This window comes from Glycine max, chromosome 2 (assembly GCF_000004515.6).
Source record: "Glycine max cultivar Williams 82 chromosome 2, Glycine_max_v4.0, whole genome shotgun sequence".
In the NCBI taxonomy this organism is placed as follows: domain Eukaryota; kingdom Viridiplantae; phylum Streptophyta; class Magnoliopsida; order Fabales; family Fabaceae; genus Glycine; species Glycine max.
Genome location: NC_016089.4, coordinates 10,857,192 through 10,879,041, shown reverse-complemented (window position 1 = coordinate 10,879,041; position 21,850 = coordinate 10,857,192). Strand labels below are relative to the sequence as shown.

The 21,850-nt window shown below is 31.7% G+C and overlaps 3 protein-coding genes across 5 annotated transcripts in view; 2 read left to right on the top strand and 1 right to left on the bottom strand.

Moving 5' to 3' along the window:
- The first annotated feature begins 309 nt into the window (after nucleotides 1-309).
- LOC112997601 (mitotic checkpoint protein BUB3.3) lies at nucleotides 310-7,877 on the top strand. Of its 2 annotated transcripts, XM_026125280.2 has the most exons (10): nucleotides 317-503; nucleotides 599-729; nucleotides 1,955-2,037; nucleotides 3,114-3,365; nucleotides 3,578-3,650; nucleotides 6,010-6,090; nucleotides 6,165-6,246; nucleotides 6,347-6,447; nucleotides 7,216-7,322; nucleotides 7,567-7,877. In XM_026125280.2, exons 1-9 carry the CDS (start codon nucleotides 393-395, stop codon nucleotides 7,292-7,294), a joined length of 993 nt encoding a protein of 330 aa, XP_025981065.1. In that variant the 5' UTR covers nucleotides 317-392; the 3' UTR covers nucleotides 7,295-7,322; nucleotides 7,567-7,877. The 2 variants fall into 2 exon arrangements, with proteins under 2 accessions (XP_025981066.1, XP_025981065.1); XM_026125281.2 differs by lacking the exon at nucleotides 7,216-7,322 and having other exon boundaries at nucleotides 310-503.
- Nucleotides 7,878-10,570: 2,693 nt separating this feature from the next.
- EIF5A (eukaryotic translation initiation factor 5A) lies at nucleotides 10,571-12,483 on the top strand. 2 transcript variants are annotated; one of them, NM_001251538.3, is made up of 5 exons: nucleotides 10,583-10,730; nucleotides 11,019-11,141; nucleotides 11,220-11,276; nucleotides 11,749-11,823; nucleotides 12,057-12,483. In NM_001251538.3, exons 1-5 carry the CDS (start codon nucleotides 10,608-10,610, stop codon nucleotides 12,156-12,158), a joined length of 480 nt encoding a protein of 159 aa, NP_001238467.2. In that variant the 5' UTR covers nucleotides 10,583-10,607; the 3' UTR covers nucleotides 12,159-12,483. The 2 variants fall into 2 exon arrangements, with proteins under 2 accessions (XP_040861556.1, NP_001238467.2); XM_041005622.1 differs by having other exon boundaries at nucleotides 10,571-10,730; nucleotides 11,019-11,276; nucleotides 12,057-12,383.
- Nucleotides 12,484-18,308: 5,825 nt separating this feature from the next.
- Nucleotides 18,309-21,850, bottom strand: part of LOC100792453 (amino acid kinase superfamily protein) — a 5,349-nt gene continuing 1,807 nt past the window's right edge. The window contains exons 4-12 of the mRNA NM_001255484.3: nucleotides 21,516-21,558; nucleotides 20,731-20,792; nucleotides 20,550-20,606; nucleotides 19,933-19,968; nucleotides 19,774-19,851; nucleotides 19,273-19,339; nucleotides 19,124-19,177; nucleotides 18,796-18,899; nucleotides 18,309-18,713 (exon numbers count right to left, since the gene is read on the bottom strand). Of these exons, the coding sequence (NP_001242413.2) occupies nucleotides 18,618-18,713; nucleotides 18,796-18,899; nucleotides 19,124-19,177; nucleotides 19,273-19,339; nucleotides 19,774-19,851; nucleotides 19,933-19,968; nucleotides 20,550-20,606; nucleotides 20,731-20,792; nucleotides 21,516-21,558 (597 nt within the window). The 3' untranslated portion in view covers nucleotides 18,309-18,617. The remainder of the gene's footprint in view (nucleotides 18,714-18,795; nucleotides 18,900-19,123; nucleotides 19,178-19,272; nucleotides 19,340-19,773; nucleotides 19,852-19,932; nucleotides 19,969-20,549; nucleotides 20,607-20,730; nucleotides 20,793-21,515; nucleotides 21,559-21,850) is intronic.

Below are 21,850 nucleotides of genomic sequence, written 5' to 3'. Positions count from 1 at the left end.
TTTTTAAAACAATCAAATACAAAGAAAGAAATAATTTTTTAATTCAATTCAATTTCTCAAATAAATTAAAAATCATATCATTATTTTATTTTATTTTATTTTCAAATTTTCACTTTTTTCCCCCCTAAACTAATTTTTTTAAACCACAAAATACTTCTTATTTTTAAAAGAATAACATCCGACCACTAATAAATCATTGATTGAAATGATAATCATCCATAAAATTAATGAATACTTGTTATGAATAACATAATTAAAAAAGAACACGCAACCTTAAATCCGAAATTAAACCACATTTTCTATGCCACCACAACAACAGAAGCATTTGTGAGCGGGAGAATTCAAATTTCAGCAAAGAGTTGTTTGTGTTCAGTTTCAAGTGCAAACAAAAAATGAAGGGAAATTGGTCGGAATTGGAGTTGGAGAAGGAATTCGGAGACGCCATTTCCCGAACCCGTTTCGCGCCCCACTCCAACAACCTTCTCATCTCTTCTTGGGACTCCGTAAGCAGCAATCTCACTCCAACAACTCTTTTCTCTCTCTCTCTCTCTCTCTCTCGCTTTGGTTTCGCAATTCATTGAATTTGACTCTGAATCAGAATCTTCGCCTCTACGACGTCGACGCCTCCCTCCTCAGACTCCAAGCTCCCTCGCAAGCTCCTCTTCTCGATTGCTGCTTCCAGGACGACGCCGTCGCTTTCGCCGCCGCCTCTGATGGACTAATCCGAAGGTCTTCTTCGAATCTTCAATTGTTCCGTTTCAATTTTGTTCTATTTTACTCACTGTAGGTTAGATATTTAAATTAGGTTTGGTTTTCAAATTTATCCTTTTCAGTCCTAATAGTTAATAAATAAATTTTTTAGTCTCGTTTAATTTTAATTCTCAAAAGATTCATGTGGAGTTAAAAAATTTAACTGCACCATCTTTTAGAAATTAAAATTTAAACTTTAGGACTAAAAAATTCATCCATTTATTAAATTTGACTAAAAAATTTACTTAACTATCGAGAAGTATTAAATGGGTAATTAAATCTTTAAATTAAAACATAGAGGAACTGAAACTTTTTGCTGCTTTTCGAAGGAGAAAAAACCGAGCTGGTTCATACTGATTTGTTTGTCATGCGGTTAATAATTACTAATTGATCAAATGTTGTATTCTATATGTAAAGAAAAATATACTTGTGATGTTTAATTTGTTTGTTTTGTGCTGTCGTAGTTTTTTTAAACTTTTTATAAACAAGAGGAATTTGGTAAAAGACTAAAAGCTGTAAAATGTGTTTTTGATACATTAAAACATAGGGAGAGGGCTGTTGCTGTCTAAGGCAGGAAAAGCCTCTGGATCAAAAACTAATAGAGAAACTTATTTACCTCATTTCAATGAGCGAGGCTCAAACTTGGGACTCATTAGAAACAAGATTTTGTTTCCTTCCATTTTTTTTTATAAATCACATGTATCTGAGCAATTTTGTTCGAGTTAGTTAGGACCATTATGGGTCAGGGTGATAAAACTCTCCTCCGAGTATTTAACATAACTGAGTACTAGGACTTGAACTTGAAACCTTTACACTTTGGTTAAGCTAGAATAACTCTATGCCAGTTGTTTTGCTCCATTTGACCAACTAGTTACAAGGGGATGTAGCTCTTATTACCGCTTAATGAATTTTGAAAATAAAAAAATAAAATCAGCTGACTTTTTTTTAATCATTAATTATTCATAAAAGCATATTTACTGAAAACAAATTCCAAACTAAATAAACTGTGGCTTTTGTACCAAGGGTCTAGTTCAATTGGTTGGACAAAATGTATGAGTGTTATAAATCCCCTGGTAGTGTGTTCAATTTCTACAGATAAAAAAAACTATGGCTTTTGTTAGTTTCGCATATGATATGATATATGGTGTGTGCCTTACAATTTTTTCAAGTGTGTTTTTGACTCCCCTAAAGCTAAACTTTATAGGTATGACTTGCATTCAGGACTTGTTGATACAGTGGGTAGGCACGATGACATGGCAATGTTTATTGGATATTCCAATGAAACATGTAAGCTACTGATACAACTATTTATTTCTGTTAATAATTATTGGTATGATACAATGTGAAGTATCCAGGCCTTCAATATTAGATGTCAATATGCCATCCTCCACTCTTCCTTCCTACCACTCTTAGCTCCTCTACATGTGAAGTATCCAGGCCTTCAATCAAAGTTATGAAATGTTAATACAGTTACATGAGACATTAAAACATCTATAATATAGAAACATGGAAGCATTGTTGTCCCTTGATGAACAAAATTGAAGTTTGTCCTCTTTATAGATGATTTCAACAAAGGAGTGAGATTTATAGTATTATTCCTATTCCTATTTGTAGACAATAAGAAGTAACTTATGTTGACAATGATTTATAACTTTTGTTTTTGTTTTAGTAATGTCCCAGAAGTATTTCTTAATTTGAATTTGCAAAAATGCAATCATATATTTATTATATTTTATGAATTTGTATACATACAATATATAAGATATATATACTATATAGGTATGTATCTTAAATGTATATTATCCTATATATTTTTAGAATAATCGTATCATCATATTGGATATGTGGCGTATCAGATACACAAATCATATTTATGATAACACAGGTTTTCATGTATTTTGAGGCATGCAAGGATAGGTAACTTAATACATGTTAGGTTCTTACACAATCCTTTGTGTATTATGCTCATATAGCTGCAAAAACCTAGTGATCACCTCTCTTGATCTGCACAATTTTGTAAGTATATAGATCAATAAATTCTTGACGGGGAATCCAAGACGGTGTTACGATGGTGAGAGATCAAATAAAAAAACATTGGCTTTTTTCTAAAAAAACAAATGTTTCAACTTGCCAGCCATCTATGAAGTGTAATCTAATTTTACTAATGCCTTTTTCAGTTGTAACTATAAATTACATATCCTTAATCCTCATAATGTTTCATTCCAAGTTTCATCACATTCTTAAAAGTTAATAAAAATAAAAATGTTGAGATGCCGGATTTGGGTAAATAAAAAGTTTATCATGGCCATGCTTTATTGTCTTAAAAAAAATGTTCATATCATCCTTGGTCTTGGTTAGTGCAGGTCAGTTGGTCACATCCGGATTTGACAAGAAGTTACTGTTATGGGACATGCATACGAAGAAGACTTCTTTATGTTTGAGAAGTCTAGATGCAGAGGTAGACTCCATGTCTGTCTCTGGGTTTAATGTTACCATAGCCATTGGAGCATCAATGCATGTTTATGATTTACGTTACTTTGACCAACCAGTTGAGTCAAAAGAGGCATTCAATGGAACACACTTAAGATGTGTCAGTTCAATTCCAGATGCAGAAGGTATGAACTATGTTGTCATATTTTATCTTATAAACTTAGGAAAATTGCTGCTCTTATTTCTGAGCCACTAAGAACTTTTTCATTTCTCTTCATATTTTGTTATTGATTTTCCAGATACCATTGATATTTGAGATTTAAAACTGCTAAACCACATGTTCATAGGCAATCAGAAATCAGAGTTTAGGCAGATATTAAGTCTGATGCTCTTGCAGGATTTGCAGTTGGGTCTGTAGATGGACGAGTATCACTGCAGATTTCCTATCCATCCGGTTCAGATGAAATTAGGTCAGTTTTAGATAACCCTTTTGCAATTTAATATGCATTTTTTAAAACTCTGATACATTATTTGGCTTTCCTTTTTCCCTTTTCACTGTCGTGGCTGACAAAAGGACTCGCTCACATGCTGAAAGACTAATAAGGATGCAGTTCACTCCAGTTGTTTTAATTTTATAACCTAACTTCCATAGTTATTACTCACCTAAATTTTCCTTTTCTAACCTTTTAGGCATTCAATTCACAATAAGGAAAAATTTAAGAATGAATGAGTCTAAAGTTATTTAAATATTATAATTTTGTTTAACAGGCACATGATGTCTTTGCTAATTGTTGGTTTGGTCTGATTGTGGGTTGGAGTTGATGGTTTTCATGTCATGAAAAATTTACATTTCAAAATATTAACCATGTCATTGTACTTGTATAGGCACTTCACATGCTTGTAACCATATTTTACAATTTTTTCACTTTTTCTTTTTTTAAACTTTTATACCTATCTAATTATGGGAAAAGGTACTTATAGACACTTCAAATATGCGTAGCTATATTTTACATTTTTTTTTGCTCTTATTTAAAACTTTTATACCCATCCAATTATATAAAAGTAATTGACAAGAAACTCACATTATTGAAAATGAATTTGGATTTATGCTTGAGGTCAACCATGGAAACAATATACTTGTTGTGACACATAATGGAGAGATATTGGAGGAATTGAAAAGATTTTTATTTGGTCTATATTGACTTGAAAAAAGCATACGGTTGGGTGTGAAGTGGTGCTTTTAAGATGGCCTTAGAAAAGAAAGGAAATTGTATTTCATATATTTGAGCAATCAAGGACATATTATGAGGGGATAACGACTAAGGTGAGAATACAATATGGTTTCACAGTAGTTTTTCCTATAACCATAAGAATGTTCCAAGGGCTAGTTTTGAACCCGTGTCTTTACTTTATATTCTTGGACGTTCTTACCAAGCATCCAAGAGCTAGTGCCACTGTGCATGTTTTATAGAATATAGTTCTAGACTTCTGGTTGGAGGATCAACTGAGGATATAAATGAGAAGTTAGAGATGTGGTGACAAACTTCGAAAGATCATGGCTTTGCTTAGGTAAAAGTAAGACAGATTATATAGAATGTATGTTTAGCAAGAGGTGAAACAAGCCAAGTGTAGAGATATAACTTGGAGAGCATACTCTACAACAAGACATACAATTTAAATATCTAGGGTCCATCATATAGGATAAAGAGAAATAGAGAGAGATGTAAATCATAAGATTCAACTAAAATGAATAAAATAGAGGAGTTTATAACACTCATGCTTAAAGGAAAAATTTTACCGCACAACTACAGAACCTACGATGTTGTTTGGAACAGAATGTTGGGGCAATAAAAAGCCAACAAGAAAATAAACTCAAAGTTGCAAAGATGAGAATGTTGCGATGGGTGAATGGACTACTAGACAAGATTGAATTAGAAATGAATGCATTAAAGAAAAAGTTGGGGTAATTCCTACTATATTTTTTTTTTTTTGAAAGGCGGGTAATTCCTATTATAGAAAAGATAGAATTGCACCCTATATGGTTTGGGCATGTGTGGAGAAGATCTGTAGATGTCCCAATAAGGAGAGCAGATTAGATTGCTAGAGGTATATGTAGACCGAGAAAAACTATTAGCCAAATGTAAAAAGACGTAAAGGTCAATAATTTGTTTATAGATATGATATGATTTATTACAGAACATTATGGTGTCGTTTAATCCTTACAGTCAATCTCACCTAGTGAGAAAAAGATTGGTTGTTGTTGTTGTATGCTTATACAAATGGGAGCGTCACAACAATTAGATAAATTATAGCATTTTATAATGTCTACAATAACAATTTTTCACTATTAAAACATCGATTATCTCTTTTTATTTAAGATTTGTGTTTTATGTTAATCTTATACTAATTTACATAATATCATTATTATAGCTTTGTTGTGTCTTATAAATTTTAAAATTTGTCATATATACCTGTGTTTGTGTTGAATCATATGTTCTATATCGTATTCATGACCATTAAACACATTGGGACAGAAAATCGTTGGTGCTTGATTCCCATTTTGAGGTCACGGGGTGAGCGTGTGGTGTTCACTAATTGTTAGCGCAACACTGATAAAACTAGCATTTGCAATTTGTTTTTATCTTCTCGATTTCAGCTATACCATTGACCATGAATCATCTGTTTGCAAAATTTCTTTAGAATTAGATACCTGCCTAACAGATATCCTAAACTATGTATCTATTTATTGTTTGATTTGGATTTGAGTTTGCAGATTGTTGTTAATGACAACCACAGTTTCTAACAATTTGCTTTATCAAATCCTCACAGATATATATTCCGGTGTCATCCAAAATCAAAGGATGGAAGGCATTATTTGGTATCAGTGAATGACATTGCATTCAGTCCACTGTATGTTCCTTCCCATATAGGCTGCCATTATAAATTATAAAACTTGAAATTCAATTAATGCAATTTCTGTGTAGTGTATCCGGTGCTTTTGCCACTGGTGATAATGAAGGTTATGTTACCATATGGGATGCTGGAAGTAGGAGAAGACTAGTTGAGGTATTTGTCTATTAAGTTTCATAATTGTTTCTAATCTTTATGGTGTTTGTAAATTGTAGTCAGCTCATTAGTTTCCGTGCTTTACTTTTCTCAATTTCAGTTGCCCAGATACCCAAATAGTGTTGCATCCTTATCATACAACCACACGGGACAGCTTCTGGCAGTTGCATCAAGCCATACTTACCAAGAAGCAAAGGAAATGTGAGTAATTCTTATCTTGTCGTTGGCTCATTTCTTCTATATCAAATGTGAATGAAACCTTCCAATATTACCATTGGCATTGTTATATAGTATTTCTTGCCCCACAATCATAAAGGAATGAGAAAATGAGTTTCATATTATTTTACTCATTTAAGTTTGCATAAACATCCCCCAATGTTAATTAAGAACTTGAAAGTTGGAGCTGCTAAATTTAATATTTTATTGAAAGAAAATGCCTAAGATGTATTATAGAGTGAGATATGGTATTTCCAACACCTGAATCTTTGCTTCTTTTTTTTTTTTCCATTATATGCTTTGAATTGTTGGAATTTCTATATATATGCAGGATATTCTAAAATATGAAAATGGGTTATAATTTATTTATTTTGTTTATGAATCATGAAGTTTTTCTTCCACTCTTTTACTCTCACGAGTCATGAGATATAGCTTGTCTTGGCTATGGTTTTTTTTTTTTTTAAGGCTTGGCTATTGTTATTTAGTATGTGCATTTATTTTATTGATTTTCAAATATAAGCTTTGGTATTTGTAATTTTGTATATTTAAGTTATGAGAAACCTTCATCTCACTACACTTACTAAGAAAGGCCTTGATAGCTGCAGTGTCACGTTGCCTATTAAATGATTTAATCACTTCATAAACAGCTAGGCAAGAAACAAAACTAGGCCTTGCTAGTTGAAGCTAAACATGAAAATATTGAGTTAAGCCTTTATTCTATTAATCTGATTATAGCATCTTTGCTACTGATAGAGAAAAACCACCTCGTATATTCATCCATAGAGTGGACAGCATTGATATTGGATCAATTTCTGCTAGTAAGAGAAGTTAAAGTACTTATGCTATGCTTGCCAACGAAGGTATATGGTTAATCCTTTGCTGTTTATTATTGAAAGGGGGATTTTTTTTCCCACTCGGTTATTTGCCTGGCTTTCATAATTTTTTTTCCTAACAAACATGAGAAACCTCCTTTCATGGAATGACCAGAAAATGATATTACCATTATTAGTTTAGGTATAATATTGTATTTTTCTTAGTTTTACTTAGGATATTTAACTCAATGGTTTTTGCCATAATGACTCAAATATGACCAATTAACAACAGATTTGTGTACATCGTCGGAGACACAAGTGGAGGCACCGGTGAAGAAAAAAATAGATGCAATAGTTTTTTAATTCTTTAAAAAAGGAAACAGGGAGATCAAGAACAATATTGGAGCTAAATATTAAAAGAGATTGATCGATAAATAGTATTAGGAGTTTTGATTTTTAGTGGTGTTTAATAGCAGTGTAATTTTGTAACCTAATTCATCTAGTGAGGTAGGGCTGTTCTTTTTTTATTCTCGACAATGCTGTTCTTGATGCAAAATGTATCACGACTTTAAAAAAATTAATTTATGTCTTGTTTGAAAGGAATCGGCATCTAAACAGGAAAGTGACAAACTTACATTTCAATCGAAGTTAAAGGAATATACTCCTTTAGCTCCATGTTTTGTGCCAGTTCACACTCATCAATGTAAAAATCTAACATGAAATGAATTACTTTCATTGATCTTATTATAATGTCTAAATAAAAATGTGATTTGATTTTTTCATAAAATTCAACCTAAAATTTCTTATGCATTAATTATTTATTTCACTAAAATGCTTTTAATTAAAGTCAGTTCTAAAATAACTTAATATTAAGATAAATATAATTCATTACTGTTTATTAATTTTATTCATAAGAGTAATTTTGAAAAAAATATTAATTTAAGATAAATTTAATATTTTTAATTAGATTGATCAATTAGATCGCATAAGGACCCAAGGAAGGAAGTATATTTTAGGTGTTAAATATTCATCACAATATAAAAAAATTGATTTTTTTATTTTTTAACATATTCTAATCACGTGTTTTTATTGTGATATGAATTTTATATTAAATTAAATTAATATTAATAATTTATATAATAAATTTGTTTTTTTAATTTTCTTAATTTTTCTTTAGTCAATATTTTACATAATGATTATTTATAAAACATTATTAATTTTTTTAACAATTCAAATAATTTTGAATGATTTTTAAAAATTTGAAAACTTATTTTTTGACTTATTTTCTTACCAAAAGAATATATTTGAATTTATACTTTATGTTTTATATAGTTGTAAATTCTTCCAATGTATAAGATGCTTATACTTATTATTAGTAATAATATAACGTATTATAAGTTTTAGCAGGTCAAAATGGATTGTTATGAAACCGGATGTTAATTAGTACAAGTGTTCATTGAAAAACCTGTCATTGAAATCAAATTATGTGAGCTTCTGTTCTTGCTGTTTAGTTTGTGTTTTTCTTTTCCTATGTACCAAAAATTATGTACTGTATTTATTTAATATGTTGTATAAATAATTAGTTTTATTTTGTTGTCATTATACAGATTCTAACAGTAACTATAATCATGTATTGTCTTATAAATTCATTAACATTCTCTTCCATTATTACAAATAAAAAAAAATGTTGTTTATACATAAAAAACTAAGTTATCATTCTTGAAAGTTAGTGCTCTTATTCTCTTTACAATATCAGATCAGTATTTATTTTCCCTTTCTAGATACTATATAGATATCATAACATTTTTTAATCATTGCTTCGAAAATGTGCATATTTAGATGCAAATTTAGCGGTTGAGAACTAATTCTTCCTTTATCTGATAAAAATATTCTGAAATGCGAAGAAAAGAAGAAAGAACCTTGATGTAGTGTGGGCCCCAGGAAGCCACACGTGGCGGCGCGTGTTGTGGCGTTCGAAGAACGCAAATTCAACACTGCACTGAATGACGACTTTTATGGGAAAAAATAAAAGAAAAAACGACAAAAACAGAAACGGATAATTTTCGAATGCAAGATGGAGGAGACGTGTATGATAAAATATACTCCATTTTCTAAAAACAAAATATGATATACTCCATATAATGATTGGATTATAGCTTTCGGGGCAAAGAAAAACTAAAAAGCAATCAACAATTGTTTATGCTTCAAAGTCAAAATAATCATGTTAGCTTTTGGTTAAAAAAAGGTTGAATAGAAAGTTATCTTTTGGCAAAACTAATTTGTCATCTTGTTAAAAGCTAAAAATTCAGTTAAAAACAGAAAAATTATTTGTAAGTTTAAAGTTAAAAAATTATGTTATTATATTATGAGTGTTTGATAAAATTTATGTTGAAAAATATAAAATTATATAAATGAACATATTTATGTAATATTTTTATAAAAAAATTATTTTATGTTCTTGATAAAAAAATATATTTTGTAGTATTTATAATTTTAATATTAAATTAATTGTAAATACTTATTATATCACTATCAATATCATATATAATAAAAATGTAAAAATGAGGAAATCCTATTATATATAAAAAAGGTAAAAATTATAAAATTTTACATTAAATAGAAAAAAAGATGAAAAAAGAAATCTAATAAATATTCAAAGACAACAAGAAAATAAAAATAAAAAATTAGAATTTAGAAGTTAATATTTAAAAAAAAATACTACTCTAAATAACGTATAAAAATTAAAAGCTACTAAAAAAACTGATTTATTAAACTGTTAAATAATTTTTTTAATTAATAGAAAAATAAAAATTAACTAAAATATTTTATCAAAATAGATAGTTGTTTTAAATTGCTGGAATTCTTATCATATGATTAATGATATAACACTATGTACAAAAAATTATACATATCACTTTTATAATTTTAATCTATGTTTCATATAGTTTATTTAAATTAATTATGCCTACATTTATAACTTTTCATTTTTCTATTATATCTTCTATAGTTTCGGTAGGATTACATAGGAGAAAAAGGTGGGAACAAATAATTATTGAGACTGTAGATTTATAAAACATCTAGTTTAAGAAAAATTCAAAAAGACTATAGTCCTACCGAAATTAAAATGATAAACTCGAAGGTTGGTGATGGGATCAATATTACCTAAAAAAGGCCGAATAGTTATCACCAAATTATTCTCTAAAAAAAAAAGTTATCACCAATTAAAAAAAATGTGGAAAAAAAAATGTTACAATGTTCTTCTCTAGTAGTGTATGTTTATAAAAGGAAAACCAGAAGCATCACACATTATGTTGCGTGTGATGAACCATAACCATGTCAGACGAGGAGCACCACTTCGAGTCAAAGGCTGATGCTGGAGCATCAAAGACATTTCCCCAGCAAGCTGGAACCATCCGCAAAAACGGTTACATTGTCATCAAGAACAGGCCATGCAAGGTTCCTCCTTCTTTTTTCTCTTTTTATTTTTCAAAAATTATGATATCCCTTTAAATTTTGGACTTTTGATCGTGTTTGCACGGAATTTTGTTTAAAGGTTTCTTTTTGGTAAGTGGATTGTAACAATTGATGTGATTAATCAGACCCCATTTGGTGAATTTTTTTTATGAAATTTAGTTTCATGTGAAAATTGTCTCTCTGTGGTTTTTCCACTTATGGGGGGGATGTTTGTGCAAAGCTAGGTTAAAGTTTTGATTTTGAATTTTTGGGGTTGTGTTGGTTGGACAGGTTGTGGAGGTTTCAACTTCCAAAACTGGCAAGCATGGACACGCAAAGTGTCACTTTGTTGCAATTGACATCTTCACTGGGAAAAAGCTTGAGGATATTGTCCCATCTTCCCATAACTGTGATGTATGTATGAGAGTGCTTTTTGGATTTGGTTTTGTTCTTTTTATTAGGCCACTTATGCTTATTATGTGGTTACAACAGGTTCCCCATGTTAATCGCATTGACTACCAGCTCATTGACATCTCAGAGGATGGATTTGTAAGATTTCAGTTGCACTTGTGTCCCTTATTCATTCCCCTTTTCTTTTAAGCTACATCTATGAGATATTGATACCCCTAAGTGATTTGATGTGATATAACTAAGGTTATTTAGGCAAGATAAATAGTTATTTGCACTATTTTCTTTGATTGCATCTTTGGATTATTATGTTTTATGTTCAATTTTTTTGTTTTTTTCTTGGTTGGGGGAGGTTGATAGAATTTTATAAAAAAATCTGAATCTAACAAGTTAATGAATCTGTAGTTAAAATAATATATACGATTTAAATTTAATCTTTAACATCCATGTATAGTTGCTTGGCCTCATTTTTCACTTTCTCTCCTGATATGATTTGGTTGATATAGTTTGACAATTGATCAATAATGTATGTTACCCTGTACTTAAACTTAATTAGGATAGTACGACTCTTTCTTTAAGGTGAACTAAGGATATTTTTCAATGAATATATTAGGTGAGTCTGCTGACTGAGACTGGTGGTACTAAGGATGACCTTAGGCTTCCAACCGATGAAAATCTGCTTTCGCAGGTTAGTTTGTTTGATACCTTCTCTACATAAACTGGATTGGTTCTGCTTGTTATGTTGAAGGAAATTCTTGTAAACTACAATTTATGAACATTTGATGATAACAATGTTTGTCTTGTGATTTTGTTGACTTATGTCCAATTACAAAGTAATTAAACTGGCATGATCTTCTCGATCATCTGTTAAACTTTTTTAATTTGCTCAATCTTCCACTGATTTGAATGCGTGTTATGCAGATCAAGGATGGATTTGCTGAGGGCAAAGATCTGGTTGTGTCTGTTATGTCTTCCATGGGGGAGGAGCAGATTTGTGCCCTTAAGGACATTGGCCCCAAGTAATAGAGTTGTGTCAGTTGAATATCTGGAAAGCAGAAGTTGAAACTGAGATGATAAATAGTATTTATTATTATTTTTTCACTTTTATGTGGGTTTGTATACTAAATCAGCCAAAGTTTGTACCTTTCTTACAAGATGTGGTCAAACTTGAATGGCTTTATTTGGGAGTCCTTGACCTACTATATTTTTAAACGTGTTGGATCAATGCTAGAACCATATTCTGTTAAATGGTGTGAAGTTATATTGGTCACTGGCCATTAAATCTATTTATACGCTTAGAAGACCTTATAACCTTTATAATAAATTTTTCTTCATTATGATGTTTCTTAATTGCATTTGAAGTTTATGCTTTGGTTCAGGGAAAAGTAAAATTTGATCCCTGAATTCTGTACTCGTTGTTTTCTTTTTCTTGAATTCTGTAATCGTATGATTGGCAATAACACGTTCATGATAGAATTTGTTTACTTATTTTTTCAACTCTGGGAAATGAAGCAGAGAAGGCAAAACATTGCTTAATTTCATTAGCATGTTCAATTAAATAATTTCAAGGCAGACATGACTGATTTCTCATGTTGTAAATTCTACATATATAGAGCCATTCTTTACCTCTATTTTGATCAACAAACACATCAAGCTGTCTTGGTGCAATTTACAATTTAATTATTTAAACTCAAAACTTCAACTTTGTTATCACAAGGAGACAGTAAATAATACAAATCCACTCTTTAATACATTGATAAAAGACTGTAGGAGGTGCAAACAATACAAAGTTTGTTTTGTAATAACAGTTTATGCTAATTAAGCTCCACGTCCACCACATTGGGGGGTGTTTGAGAAAAGTTTTATTCGTTATACATTCCATACACATTCATCACATTAGTACATTTTTTTAATGATGCCCGGTAATGGGGTGGATTTAAACCTTGTTACTTTACTGCATGTCCTCGGCTTCACTTTTTAATACATTGACAAAAAAAGATCGTACGAGGTCCAATTTACAGGAGCAAACACTACAAATTTCTGAACATTGTACAGCTACATGTTTATCAAGCTTATATTATGTTGTGAACTTGAATGAAAGGAAGAAACACTGAAATCTTCAAATACAACTGCAGAAAGTTTGAAACTTTGGATCTTCAAGTGGCTAAGTTCTACTTCTAATCACAAGGAAAAATATAATTTTCAGTTAATTTCTAAATAAAGCACATTGTGTAGTACAACAGAATAGGGGTGAAAATCTGATTTTTTAATAAAATGAAGCAATTATTTTAAAACAAAAAAATTGAAGAAATTTAATTATAGGAAAATGTATTTTAAATTTTTAAATGTGATATATTAAATTTCTATTACATGAACAATTTAAACTAAAATAAATAGTCTATTTCCTCTTAGAAGTATTATGCTTTATTCTCTTAACTATATTTGTTGTAGAAAGAATGTTTATCTTTTTAAAATTTAGAGCACTGCTTACTTATCATAGGAATCTTCTTTTTTACTTTAAAGACCACCCAACAGAGAGAGTCTGAGAGATAAATATTTTAAGAATAAAATTTTAGGACTCCGGAGATAACAAGAAAAAAAGAAATCTTTGAGTTACAAAAGTTTTTAATTTACCAACACGCCACCAACGTTCTTGGTGTTAAGATTAACTACATTTAAATCTTTCTTTAAAAAAAAAACTACATTTAAATCAATAGCTTTTATGACTGAATTTGGACGTTAACTTTTTGAACGTTAGCTCTTGAATGGTTTCAAATGTATTCATGATTCGTTTGTTCCAGTACTGGGTTGTTTTTTAATGGCTTAAAAGAAAACCTTTTTGAAGCTATAAAAAGAAAAGGGAGATGAAGAACATGGGAATGAGTAGTAGGAAAAAGATGTTTTCCTATTGTGAATTTTCCAAGCAATTTAGAGTTTTTTGAGGGTGTTTGTCTGTGGGATTCTCTTCTGAGCAAAGAGGGTTTTGGCTCATGTTGGAAGACCATTTTGTCCTGGGGACGACGAGGTTGTCAACTGCTGAATACTTCAGGCAGAGCCGTCTGCCTGAAAAGTCTTAAAGAAAGCCTTATTTTTCTGTTTGTCTTTTACATTTGCAGCAACTTTTTGTTTTTTAGTTTGTATTTGATATCTTCACTGGCATAATGTTTTTTCTTCGTGATCTTATGTACATGACCGAGTGAGTGCTGTATTTGCTTACACCAAAGCAAGAGAAGTTCACAAGTACTCCCACACATTCATGATATGTTGGTGATATGAATCAATCCAATGCAGCTTGTTTATCTTAAGAGAACCTTTCTGATATTGTTAAAAGCACTCCTAGCTAACTTATAAAATCAAAGTTGTCAGGCATATATAACTTAGTTAACCAAAATAAACTAATAATTTGTTTTTTTTACAGAACAATTGTACATATCCTTGAAATTTTGGTTTTTAATTGTCACATTCATGAAGTGGCCAAAAGTACTGCTTCATATTGATGATTGGTAGCTATGCAAAATATTTTGTAATGGCAGATTTATCTCAAGGACCGAACAACCGTCCCGAGCCAGTCGTCAGGGATGCTGCTTCTAAGATCTCCATTTTAATGCCCTTAATGAGTGGCTTGTCGCCGCCTGAAATGTGAGAAATTATTAGGTGATTCTGGACCTCTCTTTCATTCTTAACCAATACTTATATGACATGTAGATAATTTAATATTTCAAAGAAATTAAGATCCTAAAATTAGGAATAACAACATTAATTATTGTTAGATTATTAATGAGTATATCTTTAATTTAGTGAAAATATTTTTAATTGTTCACATATTATACAATTATTAGTTGAAACTCCAGATAACATAGTAGTCCTGAACCATCTAATAATTTATCTTAAAATGTAATATTTGGCTTCATCATTAGAGTAGACCATCAAATAATTTCTCCTAAAATATAATATTTGATTTCATCATTAGAACATCTTTAGTGAAAGAATTAATTTTTGATTCTTAGATTACTTTTTGTGGGTCCCATGACGTTACATAAGATGAAAGAACTTTTGTCATTTTTTGCTTTAGTGGTAAAATCCATTTTTGGTTCTTTGATTTTACTTGAAAAAAATAATAAAAAAACCTCTCGTTTTCCTCACTTACATTAAAAAATAATATTTTTTTGAAGAAAAAAAATTCTTGAAAGTTATTCCCCTATTATTCTATCTCCAATATGGAGAACTCTTAAACAAAAATAATAATAGATTTAGTACACATGAATTCTTGAACTCAAGAACTCCCATTAAATAAGCTCTTAGGAGCTCTGAGATAAAAGACAAGCAGAACAAATGTAACAAACATTACCTTTACAATATAGACATCAATTCCAAGTTTTGCTATCATTGCAGCTTATCTTCTGATATCTTTGTTTTCGTCCCACCAGTTGTATCATGAGCAGCAACGGTTAGTTCAACTGTAGAAAACACATGCCAGAAAAATGAAATCCATACATTTCAGGCTATTGTGAATGTCTAAAAAGTGTTATTAGAACAGTTATTAGACTAATAATTTCAAAAAAATGTCCCACCGCAAAAAAAATGAGGCCAAATAATAGAAGAGAAAGAAAAATGAATAATGATTTACTAAGCTTGCTCACTTGAGTTCTGCAACTTGGGTATTACAACTGACCAGCTTCCATCTTAAGCAACAGCTTTCACTGTTGAAAATGTTTCTATGTAATATCCAATCACGAAGAGAATGGACCATATGGAAGATCAAGTTTATAATAGATGCTCACCAATCTCCTTTAAGAGTACTGCATGATCAGATTCTGTTGGAAGACGATGGTATATGGCATATACATGTGTCTTTCACCCATGACGATCTGTGTATACCGCATATACATTTGTCTTTCAGCCATGCTTAATGGAAAACATTCGTATAATGTCTTCTAATTGTTGGGTATCAAGTTGAAGCACTTCAAGAATCTCCTCAACATTTTCTTATAATTCCCACTCTTCATCATCTCTGTCCCATGACAACCAACAAACTTTCAGTTGCTTACTTGACATATTGGCCTCTTTTGGCAGAATTGGGAAGATTGAAGCTTAAAGAATATCTTGAGATCAAGAATTGGGAACTCTCTCTCCTTGCCAACTTCCCTATTTGAGGAGGCAAGCTTGATAGTGTTGAGCACTCAATCAAAGATAGCTCCTGAAGAGCTTTTAAGCGCATCAAACTGTAAGGCAAATTTTTTAGACATCTAAAAAAGCTGAAAGTTCAATATTTGCAAATTCCACAATGCACATAGCGATTCTGGAAGAGTTTCAAAGCTACCTTCAGAAAGATTCAAGTACCTTAGGTGTTTTATCGGTAAGTTCAAGTAACTCAGTCTCAGCATAGGCATTATAGAGTTTGCATCGCCAGATAAACTCCATAGGTTGCTTTCCTTAACATAGAGCCACTCTTTTTTCTCTCTTTTGCTGAAAGCAGCACTCCCCACACTTCTTCACTAACTCCTTCCCTACTATGCCCAAAAGCTTTACCTATTCTGCCTCATTTGGTCCAAAGACTCGGTGTTTAAACAATTCCCAACAATAATTCTTGGATAGCTCTGATAATTCATGAGGAGGCATTGTTCCCATGATTCCTGCAACCTTTGAAAGGCGAGTTGTAACCAAAATGGAAGCACCCTTTGCCCCACAAACCAGTGCAGATTTCAACTTCTGCCAATTATCTTGCTTGTCATCCACGCGTCGTCCAAAACAAGCAAATATCTTTTACTTTGAAGCGGGTCTTGAAGTTTTTTTTTGTAGCAGTCCCAGATCCAAATCCTCACAAGTACGCTCAGATGCTGCTTCCATGATAGCTTTTATCATTGTCTTCAAACTAAAATCTTCTGATACGCATATCCAAATTCTTAGCTTGAAGTGGTTAACTACCCTCTCATGATTGTAAATGAGTTGGGCCAGTGTTGTTTTTCCAAGTCCTCCTAACCCTAGGATGGGATAGACAGATAAGTCTGCAGAATGAGAGGCATCACCAAGCAAAAAGTCTACAATTTTTTCTGTCTCTGCATTTCTTCCATAGACTTGTGGTTCGTTGATGAATGGGTTGGTTTGGCGTTGATCAGTGACAGCATTTCTTCTCTCTGGAGTTGTCTCAGTCAAATGAAACTTCTCCCTTTCTTCAGCAATTTTATTTAATCTCTCACTTATCCTTTCCATTTCCTTAGCAATTTTGTAAAGGGAAAAAACATGTCGGGAATTAAAAGAGGATAAGAAAGAACTTCGTACCATTTCTGATAGACAACACTTGACTCCTCCGTATTCCATCCCCAATTCTTCATAGGCACACTCATCCATGATGTCATCCAGCTCATAAGCTGCATCTTTTAGCTTTCACAGCCAGTCCTTTATAGCCCTGTTAGAGAATTGTTTCTCCTCTGAATCTTCAATTGTAGCCATGATAGTAGTGAGTAAACTAGCAAGCCTTTCCTAGTCTTGATTAAAATTCAGAAGCAGTGGCAACTCTTTTTGAATGAGAGCTCAAATTTCCGAGTACACCTTTGAGTACAGCCTCAGCCATATTCTAAGTTGTAACTCAAAAAATGGATATGCAACAGGGGCTGTATATATGCTTCAGAAAATGGCAACCCCACTGATATGATCAAGTGATAAGATGAACAAGAGGAGGAAACGTTTTAGGGTCACTTGGGAAGTCAACAACCAACCCAGGAAGAAATGTATTATTGGAATCTTGCTCAAGTTTCAAGTCTCTGACATAATTGGCTGAGTCCTCGTTTTAATTTGTGACGCTTTTCATGGAAGCAACTACTAGTTGGAAGAAACATAAACAAATACAAGCTGCACGTACAACGTTAAAATTTGTTGTATTTTAAGACAACCCAGGAAGAAATGTATTATTGGAATCTTGTTCAAGTTGCAAGTCTGGAACATAATTGGCTGGCTCATCATACATCAATCCAATACCGCTTGTTTATCTTAAGAGTATCCTTTCTGATATTGTTAAAAGCACTTTTAGCTAACTTCTAAATCACAACCCAAAGTATAAGTTTCTCCAATAATCCAATGTAAAATTGCAAAACATACTTGCAACTTATAGAACTCTAAGAAGCACTTAAAAATATCAAAATTGCCATACATAACTTGGAAAACCAAAATAAACAATTAAAAAAAATTGCAGAACAATTGTATATCCTTTGAAATTTTGGTTTTTACCCAACTTCACTGACACCGCATAATACATGTAGTTGACCTTAATTGCACATCAAGGTAAATTCTAGGATAAAATAGCAAATGTCAAATGATCATGAGTAATTCATTTAGCATTTGAGACGGGATTTGTGAGTTGACTCAGGAAGACACGTATCTGTAATTGTTGTTAATACAACTAACTGTCACATTCTTGCAGTGGCCAAAAGTTACTACTTCATATTGATGATTCTTAGCTATGTAACATATCTTGAAACAGAAGATTTATCTCAAGGACCGAACAACCGTCCCGAGCCAGTCGTCAGGGATGCTGCTTCTCAGATCTCCATTTAAGGCCCTTAATGAGTGGCTTGTTGCTGCCTGAAATGCAGCAACAGGATTCATCATTAGGAGCTCTGGGATAAAAAGACAAACAGATCAAATGTAACAAAAAAAACAATACCTTTACAATGTAGACATCAATTCCAAGTTTGGCTATCATTGCAGCTTCTGCTATCTTTGTTTTCATCCCACCAGTTGTATCATGAGCAGCAACAGTTAGTTCAACTGTAGAAAACATATGCCAGAAAAATGCAATCCACACATTTCAGCTCAACTTAAGCCCCCAAACGAGACAAGCAGAAATGAAAACTAAGCCATTGTGAATGTCTAACAAGTCTTCTTAGAACATTACTGGACTAATAATTTCAGAAAAATGTCACACTGCAAAAAATGAGACCAAATAATAGAAGAGAGAGAGAAGTGAATAATGATTTACTAAGTCTGCTTACTTGAGTTCTGCAACTTCGGTTTTACAACTGACCAGCTTCCATCTTCAGCAACAGCTGTCATAGTTGAAATTTTTTTATGGAACATTCAACCAGGAAGAGAATAGAGCAATATGTCCATATGGAAGATCAAGTTTACAACAAATGCTCACCAATCTCCTTTAAGAGTATTGCATTAGGTTCTGTTGGTGGGCGATCATATACCCCATATACATCTGTCTTTCAGCTATGCTTAATGGAAAACGTTCATGTAATGTATTCTAAAATTTCAGATATATAATGTGATAGTCTGCTCCAAATACTTGGTTCCAAGATAATTCAAAATTTTGGCTTTGCAAACCTATCTTGCATATCAATACAAATGTCATTCTGCACATGTTTCAAGGAACTTTTATTTGCAGCAAAGAGGATTTTTTTCCCCTCACAAATGGGGATTTGCATTGAGAGGAATTAAAACAAACAGACCTATTTTAGCTAAATGAGTTGAGGTTGTTATTATCAATATGTTCATGCTATTCATCACTTGAATATAAGAAGGGAGCAGTATATTCTATACTAAATAGAAGACCAAATAGTTTGGAATGTTCAGAAAGAGCTTTATTTTTGTAGAAATTCAAGAATAAAAATGGGCATATTTGATATATGAAGGATACCAGAAAAACAACATATATAGGCTTTGAGTATGCTGCCAGATGACTTATGATAACATCTCCACTCAAAATAGTGCATCCCTGAAAACAAACTAACTTCAAAATGCCATTTCCATTGTTAATGAATAATGAACAATAAAACTGAATACACTGAGTCTCTACCTGAATCTCATCAAGCACTGCATCTCCATGCAGAACCTAGATAAATTACAATGAGCCCCATGTTATTCAAAGTAAAGAAGAAAAGGAAAAGAAAATAAAAAACTGTACAATTTAGAACCTTCAAAGTAAAGGTCAAAGGAAAAAATTTAGTGTATAATCATACAACCTAACTTTTAATTAAGATTTTATATAGAAAGAAAGTTTTTTTCTTTCTAAATTTAGTGATGCTTGATTTAGTTTATTTTCTTCTCCTATAAGCACTTGTTGAGGAGATTATCCAAACTGACTCTATGTCAATTCAGTTGGAAATACCCTATACCCCAGCGACCCGTGTGTGTATCAACTAGTGAGTATAGCATATAGTGAGGCAGATCCAACATTCTAGTCTACTTTTTCTCTACATGCATCACCCATGAAGAAATCTTGATCGTTGATAAATCAGGCTTTCACTAATTTTTAGCTGCTTTAACATTTTAAGTACTGCCAAATGACTTCTCTTAGAAATCTTTATAGAAACAATAGAAGACCATTCACAGCTAACAATGATGAAAGGTTAAAAGAGAAGAAAAACGACTAAAAACTTCAAAGTAGTGAAATAAATTAAAATTCACTCTTACAGGTGTAAAACCAGAATCAATTGCCTTAGCCACTGAAGATAAATCAGCTGAAGATATCTGTACATGTTGAAAATGAACTTAGATGAGTAACATTATCTGAAAAGGAAGACAAAACAAAACAAATCTACAATTTATCATGATGAATATGATCTGATAAAAAATCAGTTGGGAGTTTACTAACATGTCTCTCACTAGTGAACCATCCACATGAGAAAGGTGACATTCCAATTGAAGGAATGCCCTCTGCACAGAGAAAGAAATATCTTTTAGTATGAAATCCATTAATTTGAAAAAAACATGAAGCCAACAAGGGAGCAAAATAGCAGCAAGTATTAAGTTTCAGCTGAAGTATAATTATTACAAATGCAGCACATAGCTTACACAGAACATTTCAATTACAAATAAAAACCTCATTTAATAGATGAAAAGGGAAATGCCACAAACACCTCTAGTTTTGGTGGATCATTGGTGTTCTATTAATTGTATAAGCCAAAAAGAGTTCCGCAGACATACATAATTTCATATTGATTTTTTACTTGCACAAGTTTATTCTGTTCACCTTCAAGTTTTTGTAAAAACAAAGATTAACATTTATTCAAGAGAGAGAGAGAGTTTGTGCTTCCACATTACATTAAGTCGCAAGGTAAGAAGACTAGGAGAGTATCACGTTAATAAATATGAGCCAGCCCAAAATAATGAAGCCAGGAAGATGTCACTTTTGTAAACTCAAAATAGTGACCAAACATGAATAGGAGACTGATGGAGATAGATAACAACCATATGAGTCAAATCTCAATATGACTGAAAAGGTTAAATTTATAACATGTTACCATGATATCATTCAGTAAATTACTGATGACCCACTAGATCATGTATATAAAAGCAGAAAGGCTTGACACAAAAGTTAAATACCCAATGCTCTGATACAAGAAGAATATATATAGATAGCAATAATTGTAAAACTACCTCTGGCTAGTGCTCTAACAATTTCAAGATTAAGAGTGGTTACCTGAAATTAAAATAAACTGAATGATAAGCATGGAGAAGATCCTCATTCTGAAAGTAATTTGCATAGAAAAAATTATTATTATTTCAAAAAGATGTTCTGCATAGTATTTAAGGATTATAAAAATTTCAGCCATATATATGAGTGAAAATAAAAATAATTAATGTTATCAGAAGTCGAGTGATGCCATTTGGCCAATTTCTTCTAATAGAGAAAAATAAGGCGCTGATGGAGCCCCAATTTTTTTCTTAAATTGCGATGTGCAAGAATACACCAACCAATTATCATTTTTGAT